The sequence below is a fragment of the Elephantulus edwardii genome, unplaced genomic scaffold, assembly GCF_000299155.1.
Source record: "Elephantulus edwardii isolate Elephantulus edwardi_28Jun2011 unplaced genomic scaffold, EleEdw1.0 scaffold00072, whole genome shotgun sequence".
Taxonomy (NCBI): domain Eukaryota; kingdom Metazoa; phylum Chordata; class Mammalia; order Macroscelidea; family Macroscelididae; genus Elephantulus; species Elephantulus edwardii.
The window spans coordinates 368,582-384,738 of record NW_006399822.1 but is presented as its reverse complement, the minus strand read 5'-3'; the positions used below and the strand labels follow the sequence as shown (position 1 = coordinate 384,738).

General features: G+C 55.8%; 1 protein-coding gene across 1 annotated transcript in view; it reads left to right on the top strand.

Moving 5' to 3' along the window:
- ZC3H18 (zinc finger CCCH-type containing 18) overlaps window positions 1-16,157 on the top strand; it is a 30,122-nt gene that overhangs the window by 3,656 nt on the left and 10,309 nt on the right. Inside the window, exons 2-5 of the mRNA XM_006888775.1 lie at window positions 3,690-3,774; window positions 12,312-12,460; window positions 12,694-12,786; window positions 13,489-13,646. Coding sequence (XP_006888837.1) covers window positions 3,690-3,774; window positions 12,312-12,460; window positions 12,694-12,786; window positions 13,489-13,646 — 485 coding nt within the window. The remainder of the gene's footprint in view (window positions 1-3,689; window positions 3,775-12,311; window positions 12,461-12,693; window positions 12,787-13,488; window positions 13,647-16,157) is intronic.

The window sequence follows — 16,157 nt, the reverse complement described above, 5'->3', positions numbered from 1 at the left end:
ACGAAATTGGAGATTGCCTTTTCCATCTCGTTGAAGAATGGGGTTGGTATTTGTATTGGGATTGCATTAAATGTGTAAATTGCTTTTGGTAGTATTGAATGGGCTTATTTCTAACCTAGAGATGGGAGGCGCGGCAGATGGGGCCTCCCTAACTAGAGTCGTGGGGTGATGGGCAAAGGACTCCCCTAAATAGGAAATGGAGCCTCAGGAGCTCCCTAGCCTAGAGGCAAGGGTGAGGGGCACTAACCTAGGGATGGGGCCATGGAGCTCCCTAACCCAGAGATGAGGGCAGATGAAAGGCTCCCTTACCCTAGAGATGGAGTGAGCAGAGGGGGGTTGGGTCCATTCTACTGCTTGTATCACTGTAGTTGTTATAAATGTGGAAACCTGAGCAGGAACAATGGGTCAGTTCTGTGGGCAGACGTTCTTTATGCTAAGAAAGGTGTCCGGGGCCTCTCCGCGCTGCTGGTTATGGGGTGCTTGTGTGGTGCTGATGTGGCATTTGTGCGGGTGGGAGAGTGACCAGTGAGTTAATGAGTCTGACGAGGCAGACGTTGCTGCACCCTGCAGATGACACTGCTAGTGGACTACAGTGTGTCTTCCCCACTGCGTGGACCCCCATGCGTGGACCACAGTGCCCCATCCTGTCTTGGGTGGGGATAGATATGCAGACTGCGGATGGACTACCAGTAGGTAGCCTTGGCCCAGCCCCCTAGTGTGAATCTCTGGCAAGCGGCTTAGGGTCCTGGTGAGTAGTATACATTCCAGAAAAGAGCCCCAGGGCACAGCGGGTAAGCACTCAGCGGGGAACCCAAAGGTCACTGGTTCCGGCTGCCCTCCAGGACAGTGAGGTGGCATTCTGCTTCTGTCACGGTCACAACCTTGGAGACCTGGGAGCACCCACTCCTGCTGGGTCTTGCTAGTGGCCTGTGTGTCATCCACCATGTCCCATTCCCTCCATGTCCCAGCCCCCTAAGCTGCCGAGAGCGACAGGCGATGCGTCCCCTCCTGCCTCGGCCCAGCTTGTTCTCATCAGGTCCCCATCCTGTCTTCTCCTCTTTAGATTTGAGTCCGGTGAGGTGACAGGCCAGTTCTCTGCCCCTTGGCACAGTTTCCTTGATAGTGACATCACTTTGTGTGTTACTCCTTGAAACCCTTTTGTTGAAACCACAAAATTCTTGCTTGGGCCTTGACTTCACTTTCTGTGTTTGCCAACTGCCAAAGCATGCCAAAGCCCAGCTGCCTTTCTGGAAGGACCTCTCCGTGCTGGGGCCAGGGTCGTCAGACAGATGGGGCAGGGTGGTCTGGTGGTCCAGTGCTTCACTCCCCCTGAACCATCTCAGGACCGTGGATGGGACTAGCTGGGGTGCCTTCCCTCCTCCTTCCTCCCGAGTCCCATGGCCTTCCTGCCCCTTGGGTTTGGGACTGGTCACCTGCTCCCCCTCCTGGAGCCCACACTGGGGTGTGTGCACAGAGGACCACTCCCTCACTGGTCTCTCATGTCTCCTTTGCTGGAGACTCACTTCTGTGTTTGTGTCTCCTTCAAGCGTGGTAACAGGCCCCGAGGTGTGGCTGGGCCTCCAGCCTTCTGTGGGGCTGTTGGCAGCTCTGTCAGCCGGGGTGCGAAGAACCATAGGGACCCCTCAGTAGGAGAGCTGGATGCTTTTTCTTGGCATGGGGATCTTGGATTGCCTCTCCTCTCTGGGATGCTGAGCCTGCCCGTGCCCCTGTCCTGAAAGGGCAGAGGGCTCTATTAGTTCTATCCTGACCGAGTCTTATCCATTCTGTCCACACCTGCCTCCTATGTCACTTTCTGGGCACAGGATCACAGCAGCCACCCAGACCTGAGTGTTAAGACTGGGATCCACGCCTGTCAGCTGGTGGGGACACACACACACACACACCCCACCCCCCCGTAGAGGCCTACCGCTCTGACACGCTGCAGGAACCCTGGAGCCCAGACCCTGGCCAGCAGGCATGTGTTTCTCTGTGGCCGTGTCTCTGTGCCCCCGGCGTGAACAGGAGTCCAGTCCCTGACTGAAGCAGTGCTGCTCGTCGGGCACTGCTCATTCACCTTTGTCGCAACCTGGTGCTCAGTGTCCCATTGCCGAGGAGTCTCCTTCATAAAGAGTTCCACCTCAGGGTCCCTGGGGACAGTTCTAGCTGTGCTACCCGTCAATGGAGAGTAGTGGGTGGATATTGTCTCTAAAATCAGAGGACTTTCTGCATTCCAGAATACTGGTCCCTGGGACTTTGGGATGGGGTGACAGGCCTCAATGTTCCTGTCTTATGGGTCTTAGAGCTTGTTATCAACGCGAGTGTCACAACCTTGTCCCTGTGCTGCTGTGTCTGGCCAGATCTCCCTGTGCCTTTGTGACTGTGATGGCAGTTGTTGAGAGCTCACCCTGCTGTTTAAATGAGGACACATGCCCACGTGCAGAAGGAAGAGCACCAGTTCTGTCCGTGCTCAGAGTGGGCTGTGCTTTGGCCCACGACAGTGGAGCCTTCCTGCCACTTGCTTTCTTTGAACCACTGTGCCCAGGCCGAGCCTCAGTTCTGTCCACGCAGCTGGAAGACAGCTGCTTTGTCCTACAGAGGAAAGCAGAGGTCGAGGTGGTGGCTGTCCACATCATCACGGCCAGGATGGGAGGCCTAGCCTGACTCCTCCAAGGCCAAAATAGCTTTGGGTGCTAGGGTCCCATGCACATCGTCTCAGGCAGGGCTGGCAGAGGGGAGCCCACCCTGGGTGAGGGGCACTCTCGTCCCGCTCCAGCGTGTGTGCTGCGCTCAGCTGTGCATCATTCAGGGTGGTGTTTGAAGGGTTAAGAGAGGGGCACTTCCAGGATGTTGTGCTGATGGGAAACCCCAGCATCTGAAAGATCATGGTGGGAGGAGGGGGAGCCCTGGCTCTGCAGCCCAGCCGGCGTGCCCACTGTGACGGGGCACTGTATGCTGCCCCGTGTCCTCGTTCATCATTACCCTGCGGCCCTCAGGGCCACCGTAAGTCTCTCCAGCAGCCATGTGGTGTCACTGTGTGTGGTCACCTCTGTAGAAGTTAACCAGAGTGGGGTCCTTATTCCCGAACACCACTCTCCACACCCCTGCGTGTCCATATTCTCAAGTCATCAGGAACTCTCAAGTGGGTGGGCTCAGATCTCTCCACAGGATCTGCATTTTCTCACAGGAGCAAAGACAGATCTGAGTTTGCTTAAATGTGCCTTGGGCGTGCGTGCGATGAGACCCTGCTTCTGGGAGGGGGCAACCTGCATGTGCAGAGCCCTGGCCTGGCATTGCCCCCAGCACTTAGCAGCCCTGTAGGGACAGGCAGGCTGTTTGTCCATGCTGACAAACGAGACCTGGATCTCACGGGGCTGCTGAGTCTCACGGGGCTGCAGGCCTTCCCCTACCCCAGGCTGCTAGCCAGACCGAGGGACATGTGTAACTCCATGGGACATAGACTCTTAGAAGCCTGTGATCTTGTACAGAAATGCTCAAGTCCTGGGCTGCGGCCACTTCCTGCAGAAAGTTGCCAGTCCGTGGAAGTCCTGCCCGGTCAGTGTCCGCTCTCACAGACGCTGTGCCTTAGCTTCCTCCGGTTAGGCCCTTGTCTGTTGTGGGGAATCCAGGGACCAGTAAGTGGGTCCCTTTCAAGGGCACACTCCCTCTCACAACCATCTCCTCCGTTTCAGGATGATGACCTTGAAGAAGGCGAGGTTAAGGACCCCAGTGACAGGAAGGTGAGGCCTCGCCCTACCTGCCGCTTCTTCATGAAAGGTAATTGTTGCCAGGGCGGGAGCAGCCCAGCGTCGGGTATGTGGCTGCGTGGTGGGCGGCCAGCAGAGACTGGGCACTAGGGGCTTGTCCTCCCAGGACTCCCCAGTAAGCCCTCAGGGTGCCAGCTGCATCTGGCTCCACTGTGGGGCCAGTGCCCAGGGGTCACTTCCTGCAAGTGAAGCCAGTATTCCCTTTATTCGGCGTGGTTGTCTGAGTGTCTGGGGCACCCACCGTCCTTGGCATGGACACTGCCTGGCAGGTGGCAGTGCGGGAAGGCTGCTCCACATCCGCCCTAACCAGCCTCCGTGTGCTGTACCTGCCGGGTCAGGCACGTGGCTGCAGGGGAGCGGCGTCAGCCGTTGGGAGTGCGCCGCTCCAGCCCATGAGGTGGACATGGAGGTGGGGTTAGTGCTGGGCAGGTCTCGGTCAGGCAGCAGCTGGCCCCTCCTTGCGTCTGCTGGCCCGCTGGCGTGGGCCCTGACACTCACACCCCTGTGTACTTCTCTTCCAGATGTGCCGCCATTTCCCACTCCACCACTCTCAAATTCCATTCCATTCAGAGGCCAGGTTAAAGGTACCAATCTGCTCTGTTCACTCTTTAGCCCCTTCGACCCCTGCTGCTCCGCGGCCGTCCCTCCTCTGCACCGAGAGCCAGCGTGATGGTGATGGAAGGAGGGGCAGAGGACCTTGTGGACCTCGTGCTCGAGATGCTGGAGCAGACAGGCAGGGGGAGGGCAGGCAGCCTGGGGGGCAGGTGGGTATGGCAGGTTCTGCCCTATCGCTCATGCCACAGCCTCAGCAGGGCTGTGCCCATGGCGGGCCAGCTGTCCTCAGGTGGTCAGATGCTGCTGGGTACACACGTGTCCTTTATGCGGTGTAGCTGCTGAAGAGCGAGCGGGGTGTCTAAATGTCTCGGAGTCAGCAGTCCCTTACAGCAGGGCCCTTGTGTTTGGAGTGGCCATATTCAGAAAGTTTCAGCTCCAGTGGCGTCTTCTGCCTCTGTCGTTTGAGAAGTGACAGCTGAGTCACCCCCTCTCCGATGGCTGAGGAGCTGAGGGGAAGGGCCTGTGTGTGCCTCCTCTTCACAGGGGTCCCCTCAGGGATGACTGAACACACGCCCTGAGCTTACCAACAGGAGCAGCAAATCCTGATTTCAGTGCTCCTCTCCGGGACACTGGACACAGGATCAGAGGAGACTCCACAGGCCTGTGGGTCACCATCCGCTGAGAGGTGGGCCCCCAGTGCTCACTATGGGGAGAGTCTGCAGGAAGCTTGTGATTAGGCAGCATTTTCACAGCTTCAGATAAAAACAGAAAACACACTCGGACTCTCTGGGGTTGAGCCAGAACTGACCCATTGCTGATGGTGCATCACAGGGGAGGAGGCTGCCCGTCTCCCCCACAGAGCAGCTGTGCACTGGGACTGGTAGAGACACCAACTTTGAGGTGGCAGCGTGCCTCCCACAGACTGCACAGCCATGCTTAGCCCACTGGGCGGTGGCAGCAGCGTGGGCCTCTGGGATGCTTTTCACGCAGGCGCCTTCGATGTCAGGCTCGTTCTAGCCCAGCAGCACAGCCGAGGAGTCACAGCAGTTGCTGGATCCTGCATGTGACAGGGCTCCGCTACGTTGTCTAAGGTTGTTCCGCAGCGTGCTGGTGGTGGCGTGTGCTGTCCAGTCAGAACTGAGGCGAACTGACTGTCCAGTGTGGCATAGGGGGAGCTTGAGTCAAGCCCATGTTCTCTTGTGAAGATGAGGACGATTAAATACTGTGAGGATGACTCCCTTGTAGCCCAGTGCTGTCGGGCACACGGCTGCCGTCCTCCTTCAGCGTGGAAGGTCTGAAATCCGCGAGATGAGCAGCCCCCGCTGGCCCTCTCTGCAGAGCAGCGTCGCTGTCTCATGTCGAGAACATGTCTGTTACTCTCAGAAGAGCTTGATTTGGATTTGCCTTTTGGTTTTGGTTCCTTGCAGTTTGTAAATTTAGTTTCAGATTTGAATTGATTTACTGTCGGTTTTGTCCAGTGTCTAAAGAGGCCATTGTGAAAATCAACTGACGTTTGCTGGTTTGTCCAGGAGGTGGAGACGTTGGCGCGCTCATCCACCACTGGTCGCAATAGGAACTGGTTTGTGGGAAACTGCCTCAGGGCTTGAGAAGCCGCACAGCTCCCTCCTAGGGGAGAAGAGGACACTTGTACATGGATGTTGGCAGAAGGCTTACTCAGGACAGCAACAGGTAGAGCAGCCCTCCATGCCATCTGTTGCTGTGTCACCGCGGGGACACAGTGCAACAGACAGGAGCCTAGACTGAAGGAGCGGTGTCCCGCAGCCCCATTCCTGTGACGTGACCAGAATGGGTCTGGACAGCAGGTAGATGAGTGGTTGCAGGCTGGGGAAGGTTGTGGGGGTGGTGGCTCACGGATGCCTCTTGGATGGTAAGAAAATTCCACGACTAGTGGGTGGTGAGGGTTTCATAGCTTTGTGAGTACACTAGAAACTCTTGACTTGTGCATGTAAGGGTCTCTACCTGCATGAGTGTTAAAACTCTGTTCTGTGTTGTTGTTATGTGTGGTCAAGTCGCTCACGACTCACTCACCGTACAATAGCTCTGAAGCCTACCCCGTCCTGAGCCAGTCTCACTGACTCCAATAGACCAACTCCCATTGCCCTAGTTACTGTATCAGACCGTCTTATCTGGGTCTCCCTCTCCTGTGCTGTTCCTCACCCTTCTGAGCACGATGGCCTTGTGCAAGGACCAGCCCCCCGACCACGTCCCCCAAGTGTGTGAGATGGAGCTTCATAATCCTTGTCTCCAAGGAGAAACTTGGTTCCACATTCTCTAAGACCAACTTGTTTCTTGGCAGACCATGGTAATATTCAAGACTTCTCCAGCACCACAACTCAAAGGCATCAATTCTTCTATTCTCCTTAGTCATTATCCAGCTCTCTGATGCATAGCAAGTAATTGTGAAGACCATGGCCTAGATCAGGAGCAGCAGTCTCGAGACCGGCATTATTGCTTCTCAGTACTCTGGAAAGGTCCCTGACAGCAGACTTATCCAATGCAATTCGCCTTTTGATTTCCTGGCTGCTGGTGCCAAAAGTGTTGATTGAGGAACTGAGCAAGCTATAATTGCTAACAACCTCAATCTCTTCTCCATCCGTCATGGTGCTGCCATCTGGCCCAGTGGTAAGAATCTTTGTCTTCTTGATGTTGTGCTTCAGTCCATATTGAAGACTCCAGTCCTTGACCTTCTGTAGCAAGTGCTTCAGGTCCTCCTCAGTCTCAGCTAACAAGGTTGTGGCATCTGCATAACACAGGTTGTAAATGGTGCACGGTAGACTCCCTGTTGTTTGCAGCCTTTGACAGGAAAACATGGCACAGCCCAGCTTGCCAGAAACTGTCCGCAGGGCCCATTAAGGAACGTACGGTTCTGAGACTTGGTTGAGGCTAGAGTTTCCTTACCTGGGTACCTGATTCACACAGGGTTGTGCCCACAGCAGATGTCAGGAGGCAGCTCAAGGCTTGAGTGTGGTTTTCACTTTGAGAAATGCCGACCAAGTTCTTTTTTTCTTCTTCGATGACAGCAGTTTCCTCTGCAGTCTTTTCTTTAGCTCTCTCCTCGGCGTCTCTTCCCCCTGTTCTGACTTCTCACAGCTCTAGAGCAGTTTTCAGAGTGCCTTCGAGCATCTGCTTTGGTTTTTTCTTTCTCCTCTTTCTTTGTAATGACCTTTTGCTCACTTCATGGATGTTTTCTTTGACGTCTTAAATGACTTTTAAATTCAGATGGGATAGACTCAAGATCATATTTTGGTTCTTGGCCTTTTTTTACGTTTTCTTGAGCTTCCCTTTGAACTTGATGGCCTATTCCACAGTCAGCACCTGGCCTGGTTTTGACTGCTGATAGTGAGCTTCTCCAAGGAATCCGTAACACTTGGTAGCAGCAGTCAGGAGATGAGAAGTGTTGCTCTGGGAAAGTCTGCAGTCAGGAACCTCTCCGAATGAATGAGGAAGAATGATGTCACTGTGAGGACTAAGGTAGACCTGATTCAGGCTGTGGTCTTTACAGTCACGTGCTGTGCGACAGCTGGACCCTGACTAAGGGTGACACGAGAAGAATTGATGTTTCGGAGCTGTGGAGAAGAGTTCTGACTATCCCATGGACCACCAAAAGAGCAGACAGACACGTTTTGGAGAGGGTGCAGCCAGAGTGCTCCTTGGAGGCGAAGATGATAGAGCTTCATCTCACATACTTTGGGTATATTGGTAGGAAAGGCGGAGGGGCAGTGGAAGAGAGGCAGACTCTCAACCACGTGGGCTGACACCGTGACTGCTGCAGTGGGCTCTAGAATGTAACCCAGGAATGCCAGGGCTCACATCGTTGTCCATAGGGTCATTGTGGGTTGTATTTAGTGGCATGTGACCACAGCATTGGGCCGTGGTCTTTCCTTTTACCAGCTATGCATCTGAGCACAGTGAATACAGACAACAGGAGAAGAATTGATGCCTTTGAGCTGTGATGTTGGAAAAGAACACTGACCACCCCACGGACAGCAAGGAGAACAGACAGGTCTTAGAGAAAGGAAAGCCAGCATGCTCCCTGCAGGCAAAGACGAGAAAGCTTCCTCTCATACTTTGGGCATGTTGTTAAGAGAACCTGCTCCTTGGAGAAGCACATCATGTTTGGAGAGGTGGGGTGCTGGCAAAAGAGAGGAGGTCCCGCAGCAGATGGGTCGACATAGACACTGCAACAATGGGCTTGAGCAGGTCAGGTTGTAAGGACGGCATAGGCTAGAAAAGGGCTCATTCCACGACACCTGACAACAACAGGATTCCATCCACGAAGGACTTGCGCTTTCCTGACACTTGTCCTGCTCTGTGGCTGTGGCCTACCCGAGCGTGAGTGCTTGCCACACCGCCACATTTCTGCTCCTTTATTCTGTTTTACTGAAAGCATTTCTCAGAGTGGGGACCACAAAAGGTCCCCAAGACTCTCTCAGGGGTCCCTCTGGTCAGAATTGCGGCCATCGTAATGGTAAAACTCTACTGGTAGTCATGCCTTGCGGTCCGAAAGGCAGCGTCGCTCAGTGATGACGTTGGTGCAGCACTGAGAATTGGGTCTTTGTGTTGTCTGTGCAGTGTCGTCGTTGGGCGTGTACAGAGCAGGACAGGCACGGCCCAGCACTCAGTGGACCCGGCTTCTCCCTCCTCAGCACCGATGCACGTCCCTGAAGGTTCCTCCTTAGCTGTGAGGTTCCCGTCGTCCCTTCGGTCTCACTTTAGCTCTTGGGAGCCCAGATCGCGGGAGTCTGTGCAGCGCTTGGTTGTAGAAGACTTTGGGGGCTGTTGTGGTTTCAGGTGTAAAGGTGATAATCTCAGAGCAGTGACGTGGGTTCATCTGCTCCAGCGGATCCGGATTTCACGATCATTGGAACTTTTGTATTTTCACACTTTTGGTAATGAGATTATGATTTATATAAATCTCAACACTTTGAATAGCCTTTGAAAGGTAAGATTTATGGACATATAATTAACATGCCATGAAACTCACCAAATCAGTGATTGTAGTAGTTAACTGAGTGGTTCCATCCGCTCCTCCCGCACCCCACACTGAGATTCTTTGGTCCGTCCTGACCACTGAAGGGTACCCACGTACCACTCCTGGCCACTCTGACAGGGTCGTGGGGGAAGGTTCTGGACAGAGAAACAGAAATGCTCAAATGAGCTAGTAGAGACTGGTGGGACCTGCATGGCAGACTCTTGGTTACCATTTGAACCTCGATTCAGCTTTGAGCCAGGCACTAGACAGGCCTGAGGTAAGCAGTACACCAGGGAGGAACTCACAGCTCAGGACCAGGAGTGGGGAAGGGGGGTGGATGGGGACAGGAGCCACAGAGGCGCCAGGACAGAAAGGTCCTCAGTCAGGGTCTTCCACGCTCACTCCTGCTGCCGCTGGTGTACACTCCAACACAGTTCCGACACGATTCTGATGAGTGATGCCGGGCAAAGCCAGCATGCTGCCGCTCTGGCCTGAGTCTGCTGCCCAAAGGTCAGGGAGCAAGCCTGCTCCTGCAAGGACATTGGTGCTACTGCGCAGTGCTTCAGGTCCTCCAGACATCCCCCACCCCGTCCAGGGCAGCGCTCCGAGACCCTCCTCTGCTCACAGAGACGCCTTCGCTTGTCCAGGTGAGGGCGGGTTTCTGCCGAGGGCCCTGCGGCCGTTGCACGGAAGGCGTGGCTTTTGTGACTGGGTCCTTTTTTGTGAGCACAGCACAGCTCAGTGGAGCGAGTCTCTGACCTGGTCTTTCCTGGTGCAGACAGAACTTAATGTCGCGCTGCGCCTCCATCTGATGAAGTGTGCGATTGCAGAAAAGCCGTTGGAAAAAAGCAGAACGTGGCGTAAGGTGAGCGCCTGGTATTGACCAGTGGCACCAGCGCACACTGGACCGGGGCTGCCAGAAACTGCCAGTTGAATTTTTCTTTTGAAGTAGTAGCTAAGATGTGCATTAAGGAAGTACACCTAGCAACGTGTTTTTCAGCAGGGAAACACAGAGTGCAGAACAGCTATGTTAACGTGCCCGGGGAAAGTTAGCAGAGCTGTGCTGGCCCAGTGGGTAAAGCGCGGCACTGCCAACCCAGTGACCACAGCAGTTCACATTCAACAGCTGCTCCAAGGGTCTCCATCCCTGCAGTCATCCTCTGAAGACCTGCTGGAGGGTCACCTGGGAGTTGGGCCTGACTCCATGGCAGCAGGTTTTGGGTACACATTGATTGACGAGCTGAGCGGTTAGTTAGGAACTACCCCTAGTAACCATCCCTGCAGGGCGGTACCGTGGAGAGGGAGACCAGCAAGTCATAGGCCCCTCCATGGCCTCCGCCTGGATAGACTCCACCTGGGTGGACACATTTAGCTTAACAGAATGAGAAACCGTTTTGCCTTGTTTTCCTCATAATTCTCTGTGCCTGGGACAGTTTGTGCATTGTGCAGAAGTTACTCTTAACTTCTGTGAGTAACACTGAATGATGTGACTCCGGAGAGCATCAGATTGTGGCACCGGGGACTGGGGGTCCGCTCCAACACGTGACACTTTAAACCTCCTGGAGATGGGGTTCCCAGCCCTAAGGAAGTACATCCCCAGCCTCCTGACTTCAGTGTGCGGATTTTTAAAAATTACCCTGTCATTTTCCAATCTCAGAGAGCAGGTTTATGTGTGCTGTATTTAGTATTTAGGTCAAGATGAGATGTTGTCTTGAAGACGAGCTTGCATTTGAGCTTGCACGTTCGTGCTGTCGTCTTTCTGGTCCTGAAGGCCGCACGTGTGGTTCTGACGTGTGGAGCTCTGCTGAGAGACTCCATAGGTCATTGCAGTGCTGCTCCCACAACGACCAGGGAGCAGTCAGTCTCCTTCCCTCACGTTCTGGCCTCAGAAGTCTGCTGGAGGGACAGCTGGGCTCAGTTCCGACTCAAAGGCAGTGAATGAGTTTCTTGCCTAAGATTTGACTGCTGAAATACTATCTACTTATTTTGTAAACTGCTGTGTCCCACTGAGGCGGCACCAGCTCATGGGCTAACCTTCCCCAGGTTTTCCGAGGCTGTAAATCTCAGGGAAGGCGACTGCCCATCTTCCCCCTGGAAGGCCCGCGACGTGCTGGCTCTGCGTCAGCATCACAGCTCCTTACCCACTAGGCCACCGGCAACTCCCTCACTTGACGTTAAAAGAGAAACAGCTTTGTTGGTAGAAATGTTGAAATGACGTCCTAGGGGGCTCAAATCTGTTGTCAAGCGTGGTTTGCCGTGTCAGTGCGCGCTGACGTGTTGGGAATGTTTGCACGGCTGCTTGGGCCCAGTGCGGTGACTCCCAGAGGCCAACTCTGTTAAATCCCGCCTCCCGTTTCCATGCTGCCCTGAGAGTCAGGGGTGCACCCTGGGACCCGTTGTGGTGGTACGTGTTACAGACAGATGCGGAGCTGCTTGGTGTCCCTGCTGCGGCCGGCGTGTCTTCTCTTCAGCACACGTTTGTTCTGGGCCGCCCCAAGGACGGCAGGGGAGGGCAGCATCCACTTCTGTCGTAAGGAGGTTGAGTCGGCCTGGGGCTTCTGAGGAGAGGGCCAAATGGTTCGGGGGCGCTTAATTGGAGGGTGGCCCTCAGGCAGCTGTGCGGAATGCTGGTGTGTATGCGCCCATGGTCCTGGGAGACCAGTGTGACAGGCTCCTGTGTCCCTGAGGGAGGTCTGTGGGGAGCGGGGTCCTGCCAGCTGGCTGGACGGAGGTGCTCCTTCTCCGAGCTGATGTGTGTGACACCAGGAGGGGGCTTTGAAGCAATGTGCCCCTTCCCTTTGTGATGGGAGTCCTGGAGGACCGGCTCTGTCCCCTGTGTGGAGCCGAGGGCCCACGTGGTGCTGTGTGACTGGGCGCTACACTGAACTCCTGCCTTGCTGGACCGTGAGGACTTGCCAGGACGTGGAGGAGGCCAGCTTGCTCCCTGCCTGCGTGAGTGCAGACCACGGCCACCTCCTGACTGCCGTCTGTCTCCATAGGAAACTGTACCTGGGGCATGAACTGCAGGTTCATCCATCCTGGCGTCAACGACAAGGGCAACTACTCCCTCATCACCAAAGCCGAGCCCTTCCCACCCAACGGCGCCCCGCCGCTCGGCCCCCACCCGCTGATGCCCGCCAATCCCTGGGTACGTGAACGTCTCACTTGGTTTGTGGCCAGGTTGGGACTTCTGGCCCTCTGTGTATTGTGTATACAGCAATTATGAGGCCCCCAGGCCCGGGAGGGGTGCCCCCCAGGCCCGGGAGGGGGTGCCCGGCCTCAGCGAGAGCACCCGTGTCTGGCTGCCTGGCCCAGCACTTCTGTTCCTGTTTGTTGTTGAGTCAGATGTTTGGTTTCATTCTCTCCCTCGGGTTCTGCTAGGGGGGCCCAGTAGTCGACGAGATTCTGCCTCCACCACCTCCCGAGCCCCCGACAGAGAGTGCGTGGGAGCGAGGACTCCGGCACGCCAAGGAGGTGAGACCTGAGGGGGAGACAGGCCCGAGAGGGGCCAGGGTGGGAGGACAGGAAACGAAGTGAGGTGGGGCAGACAACAGCCCAGGAGGGGAGCTGGGGTGCAAGGGACCCCTAGCAGGGAGATGGGCCCCAAGCAGAGTGGCAGAAACTGAGTTGATCCCCGGGCTTCATGCTCAGGACTGGGAGGGGGCACTGGGTCTGGCTGGCTCCCCTAGGCGGACGTAGCTGGGAACTGGGGTCTGGCTGTTCGTTACGTGAACCCCAGTGATAGCCTGTTGAGGAGGCCTGCCTCCCTGCTCCCCTCTCCCAGCCCATCAGCATGCACATGGTCCTTGATCAAGTGCCTGTTTCAGCCAGTTTTCCTGGCCTCCAGCCCTCTTTCCTAGTGAGACAACGGACAGAGTGACCTTTCCTTCCTTCTCATCAGTCCATGCTCAGCCCGCTTCTCTTCTGGAGTTAGCTTTCTGGGCCCTCCCTACCCTCACCCCACGAACTCCTGTGAGGGCCACCCCTCCTCTGACCACGTGCTTCCTGACCCCTGCGTGCACAGGACTCTCTGGCTCTGCAAGTAGTGCTGCCTGGGCACAGACTAGACAGACACCAAGCTGCCCCACCTGGCCCAGGGGCTGGGGCCTGGCCGGAGCTGACACCCCCTGCAGTCACCGCGCCGGCTCCATGCTGACCCCCTTCTCACAATGGCAGGTTTTGAAAAAAGCCACCATCCGGAAGGAGCAGGAGCCTGACTTTGAAGAGAAGAGGCTCACTGTGACCATCGGCGAGGACGAGCGCGAGTTCGACAAGGAAAACGAGGTGTTCCGAGACTGGAACTACCGGATCACCAGGGACGTCCGAGATACAGCGTAAGACAGACAGACAGACAGTACCTGTGGAGTGACCGGTGTCCGCCTTGCACCAAGCTGCACTCTGACTGTGCTGTAAAGGGCTGTGCAGGGCCCGTGGGCTGGGATGCTGCCTGTCAGGGTTCCTCCAGACCTGAGGGCCTGTCTGGAACCCTCCCCCTTCCCCAAGTAACTCAGGACTAGCGATGCCCACCAGAGCTGTCACTGACCTCTAGACACGGCAGGGAGGGCCTTCTGTGACAAGTGTGGGCTGTCTCTGCCCCACGACATCACACTGGTGTGTGTATGAAAACTGAGCAGTTACCTGGTCGGCCCCAGCTGACAGAAATGCCCAGCAGGCAGGGCCTGTGGAGCGGCCAGCATTCTCCACTCATGCACGGGCGCTGCAGCCATGCCGTGGTCCCCACCCCGCCCCCGTGCGTCAGCTGCTGAGAGGGCCCTCTGCTGCGCAGTGCTCACCGGGTGAAACGGAATACATTTAAAAAGTGCTGAGGTGCCTTCTATCCAACGGCAAGTCCTAGTGATGCTGTAAACAGCAGATCTGAAGCCTGCCCGTCCTATACCAGCCGCACCGTCTCTGATAGGCTCCAGCCCATTGTTACAGCCACTTGGTCACCCATCATCCTTTTGACAGTCCTCTCTTTCTCTGATCCTTCACTTTTCCCAGCTTGACGCCCCTTTCCAAGGACTGGACCCTCCTAACAACATGCCAGGAGTGTGAGAGGTGAAGCCTCATCATCCTTGCCTCTCAGGAGCATCTGCTTGCATTTTCTTGCAGACAAACTTCCTCTTTTGACGGTCCGTGGGATATCTACTACTCATCTCCAAAACCAAAGGGCATCAGTAATTCTGTCATCCTTACTCCTTGTTCACCTTTCAGATGCATAGGAAGCAACTGAAGATATTGTGGCTAAGATCAGGCACACCTTAATCTTTAAACTGAAATCCTTGCTCATGAGTGCTTTGAAGAGGTCTTTGACAGAGGGAGTGGGTCTGTGTTGCTCCTCATATCTGTGTTAGTCTTCTCACCTGGGATCAAGGCCTTACCTGTAGGCAGGTGAGGCAGTGGTGTGGTTTACACATACTCCTGATGGATGAGCCGACGTGGGGATTTCCGGTCCCCTTCCCTGGGGCCTTCAGGCAGAGCCCAGGAGTACAGAGGGGTTTGGGATGCAGGTGCACCTGATCTGTCTTTCGTGGGCCAGAGCAGGCATTTGCTGCACACTTCAGGCTTTCAAAGACGTGGCCAGGCCTGTCCTGTCCCGAAGCCTGCTGCTTGGTCCGAGTTGTAGGCAGCATGCCTGTGGCAGCCCACAGAGCCAGTGGACACAAAGAGGGTGCCCTGCACGGCACTGGAACAGAGCCTGGGCCTGGTTCTGGGGGACACAGCTCAGGAGAGCTGTACCCGGGACCCAAACCCCCGGCCATGCACCCTCAACACCTTGTCCTGGGACAAATCTCGTGATGCTGTACAGCGTATGTTCCCATTGCACACGCAGCTACAGTGTAGTGGGGGCTGCCTGTGTTCAGGATGGTTGGCCATCTGGTGGTCCCCTCCCCAGGTGTACCTGGAGTTCTGAGGGAGGGGTCTGGAGAGCAACCTGCCTGCAGGTCATACTGACACCTTGGGTTGTGTTCTGTGAGGTGGAGTCTGTTCTGCCCTGACCCGTCTCAGTTCCATCCCATCACTCTTTACTGCGAGGAGCCCCTCCTGCCCCAGTCAGACCCAAGGAGTCACTTGCCCCGGCTCTACATCTGGCCACCCTTTGCACCAGCCAGCCCTCTCATCTGTGCCAGCTTTAACCGCATGCCATGACGGCTGGCCTTGTCACGGTCACCTTCTGCGTGGCTCTCATGTACCTGCTTTGCCACATAGCCTTGGACATGACTGATTTGGTTCTCTAGAAAACTCTCACTGTGCTGGAGAGAGTTGGCGGCTCTGTGGTATCCCTGAGTTCTGTGCTGGGACAAGGCTGTCATCTTGTTCAGTCTCACCCATCTCTCGCTGGAGCTCTGGTGGTCCGGTGGGTCCATGCTGGGCTGCTAGCTGCGGTGGTTCAGGGCCACCAGCTGTGTGGAGATGCAGTGGTCTGCTTCGGTGTAAATCCTAACAGTCTTGGAACCCCACGGAGATTCTCTGTCCTACAAAGCTGCCATGAGTCGGCTTGTCTAGGTCAGGGTGTCTGTCTGTCTCTCAGAAGCGCTGTCAGAGCCCCCTCAGGTGCCCTATGCACATTTCTCCTCCGAAGCTCACGGTCCCGTGTGCAGCTGTGCAAGAGGCCTGCTGCCTTTCCCTTGATGGGGCTGTTGGGGCTCCACCTTCGGCCTCAGCATTGACAGTCTCCCTCTTTGATTAGCCTGGAGCCCTCTGTTTCTGTCCTTGCACCTGCCCCTGCCCTTGCCGGTGGCCCAGGTGACCACTCGAGCGGTCAGCTGCAGGCCCGTTCTGCTCACAGGCCGTGTGTCTTGAGTTATGTCAGTGTTGTCTCTGTCTTGAGAGCATTGTCATCA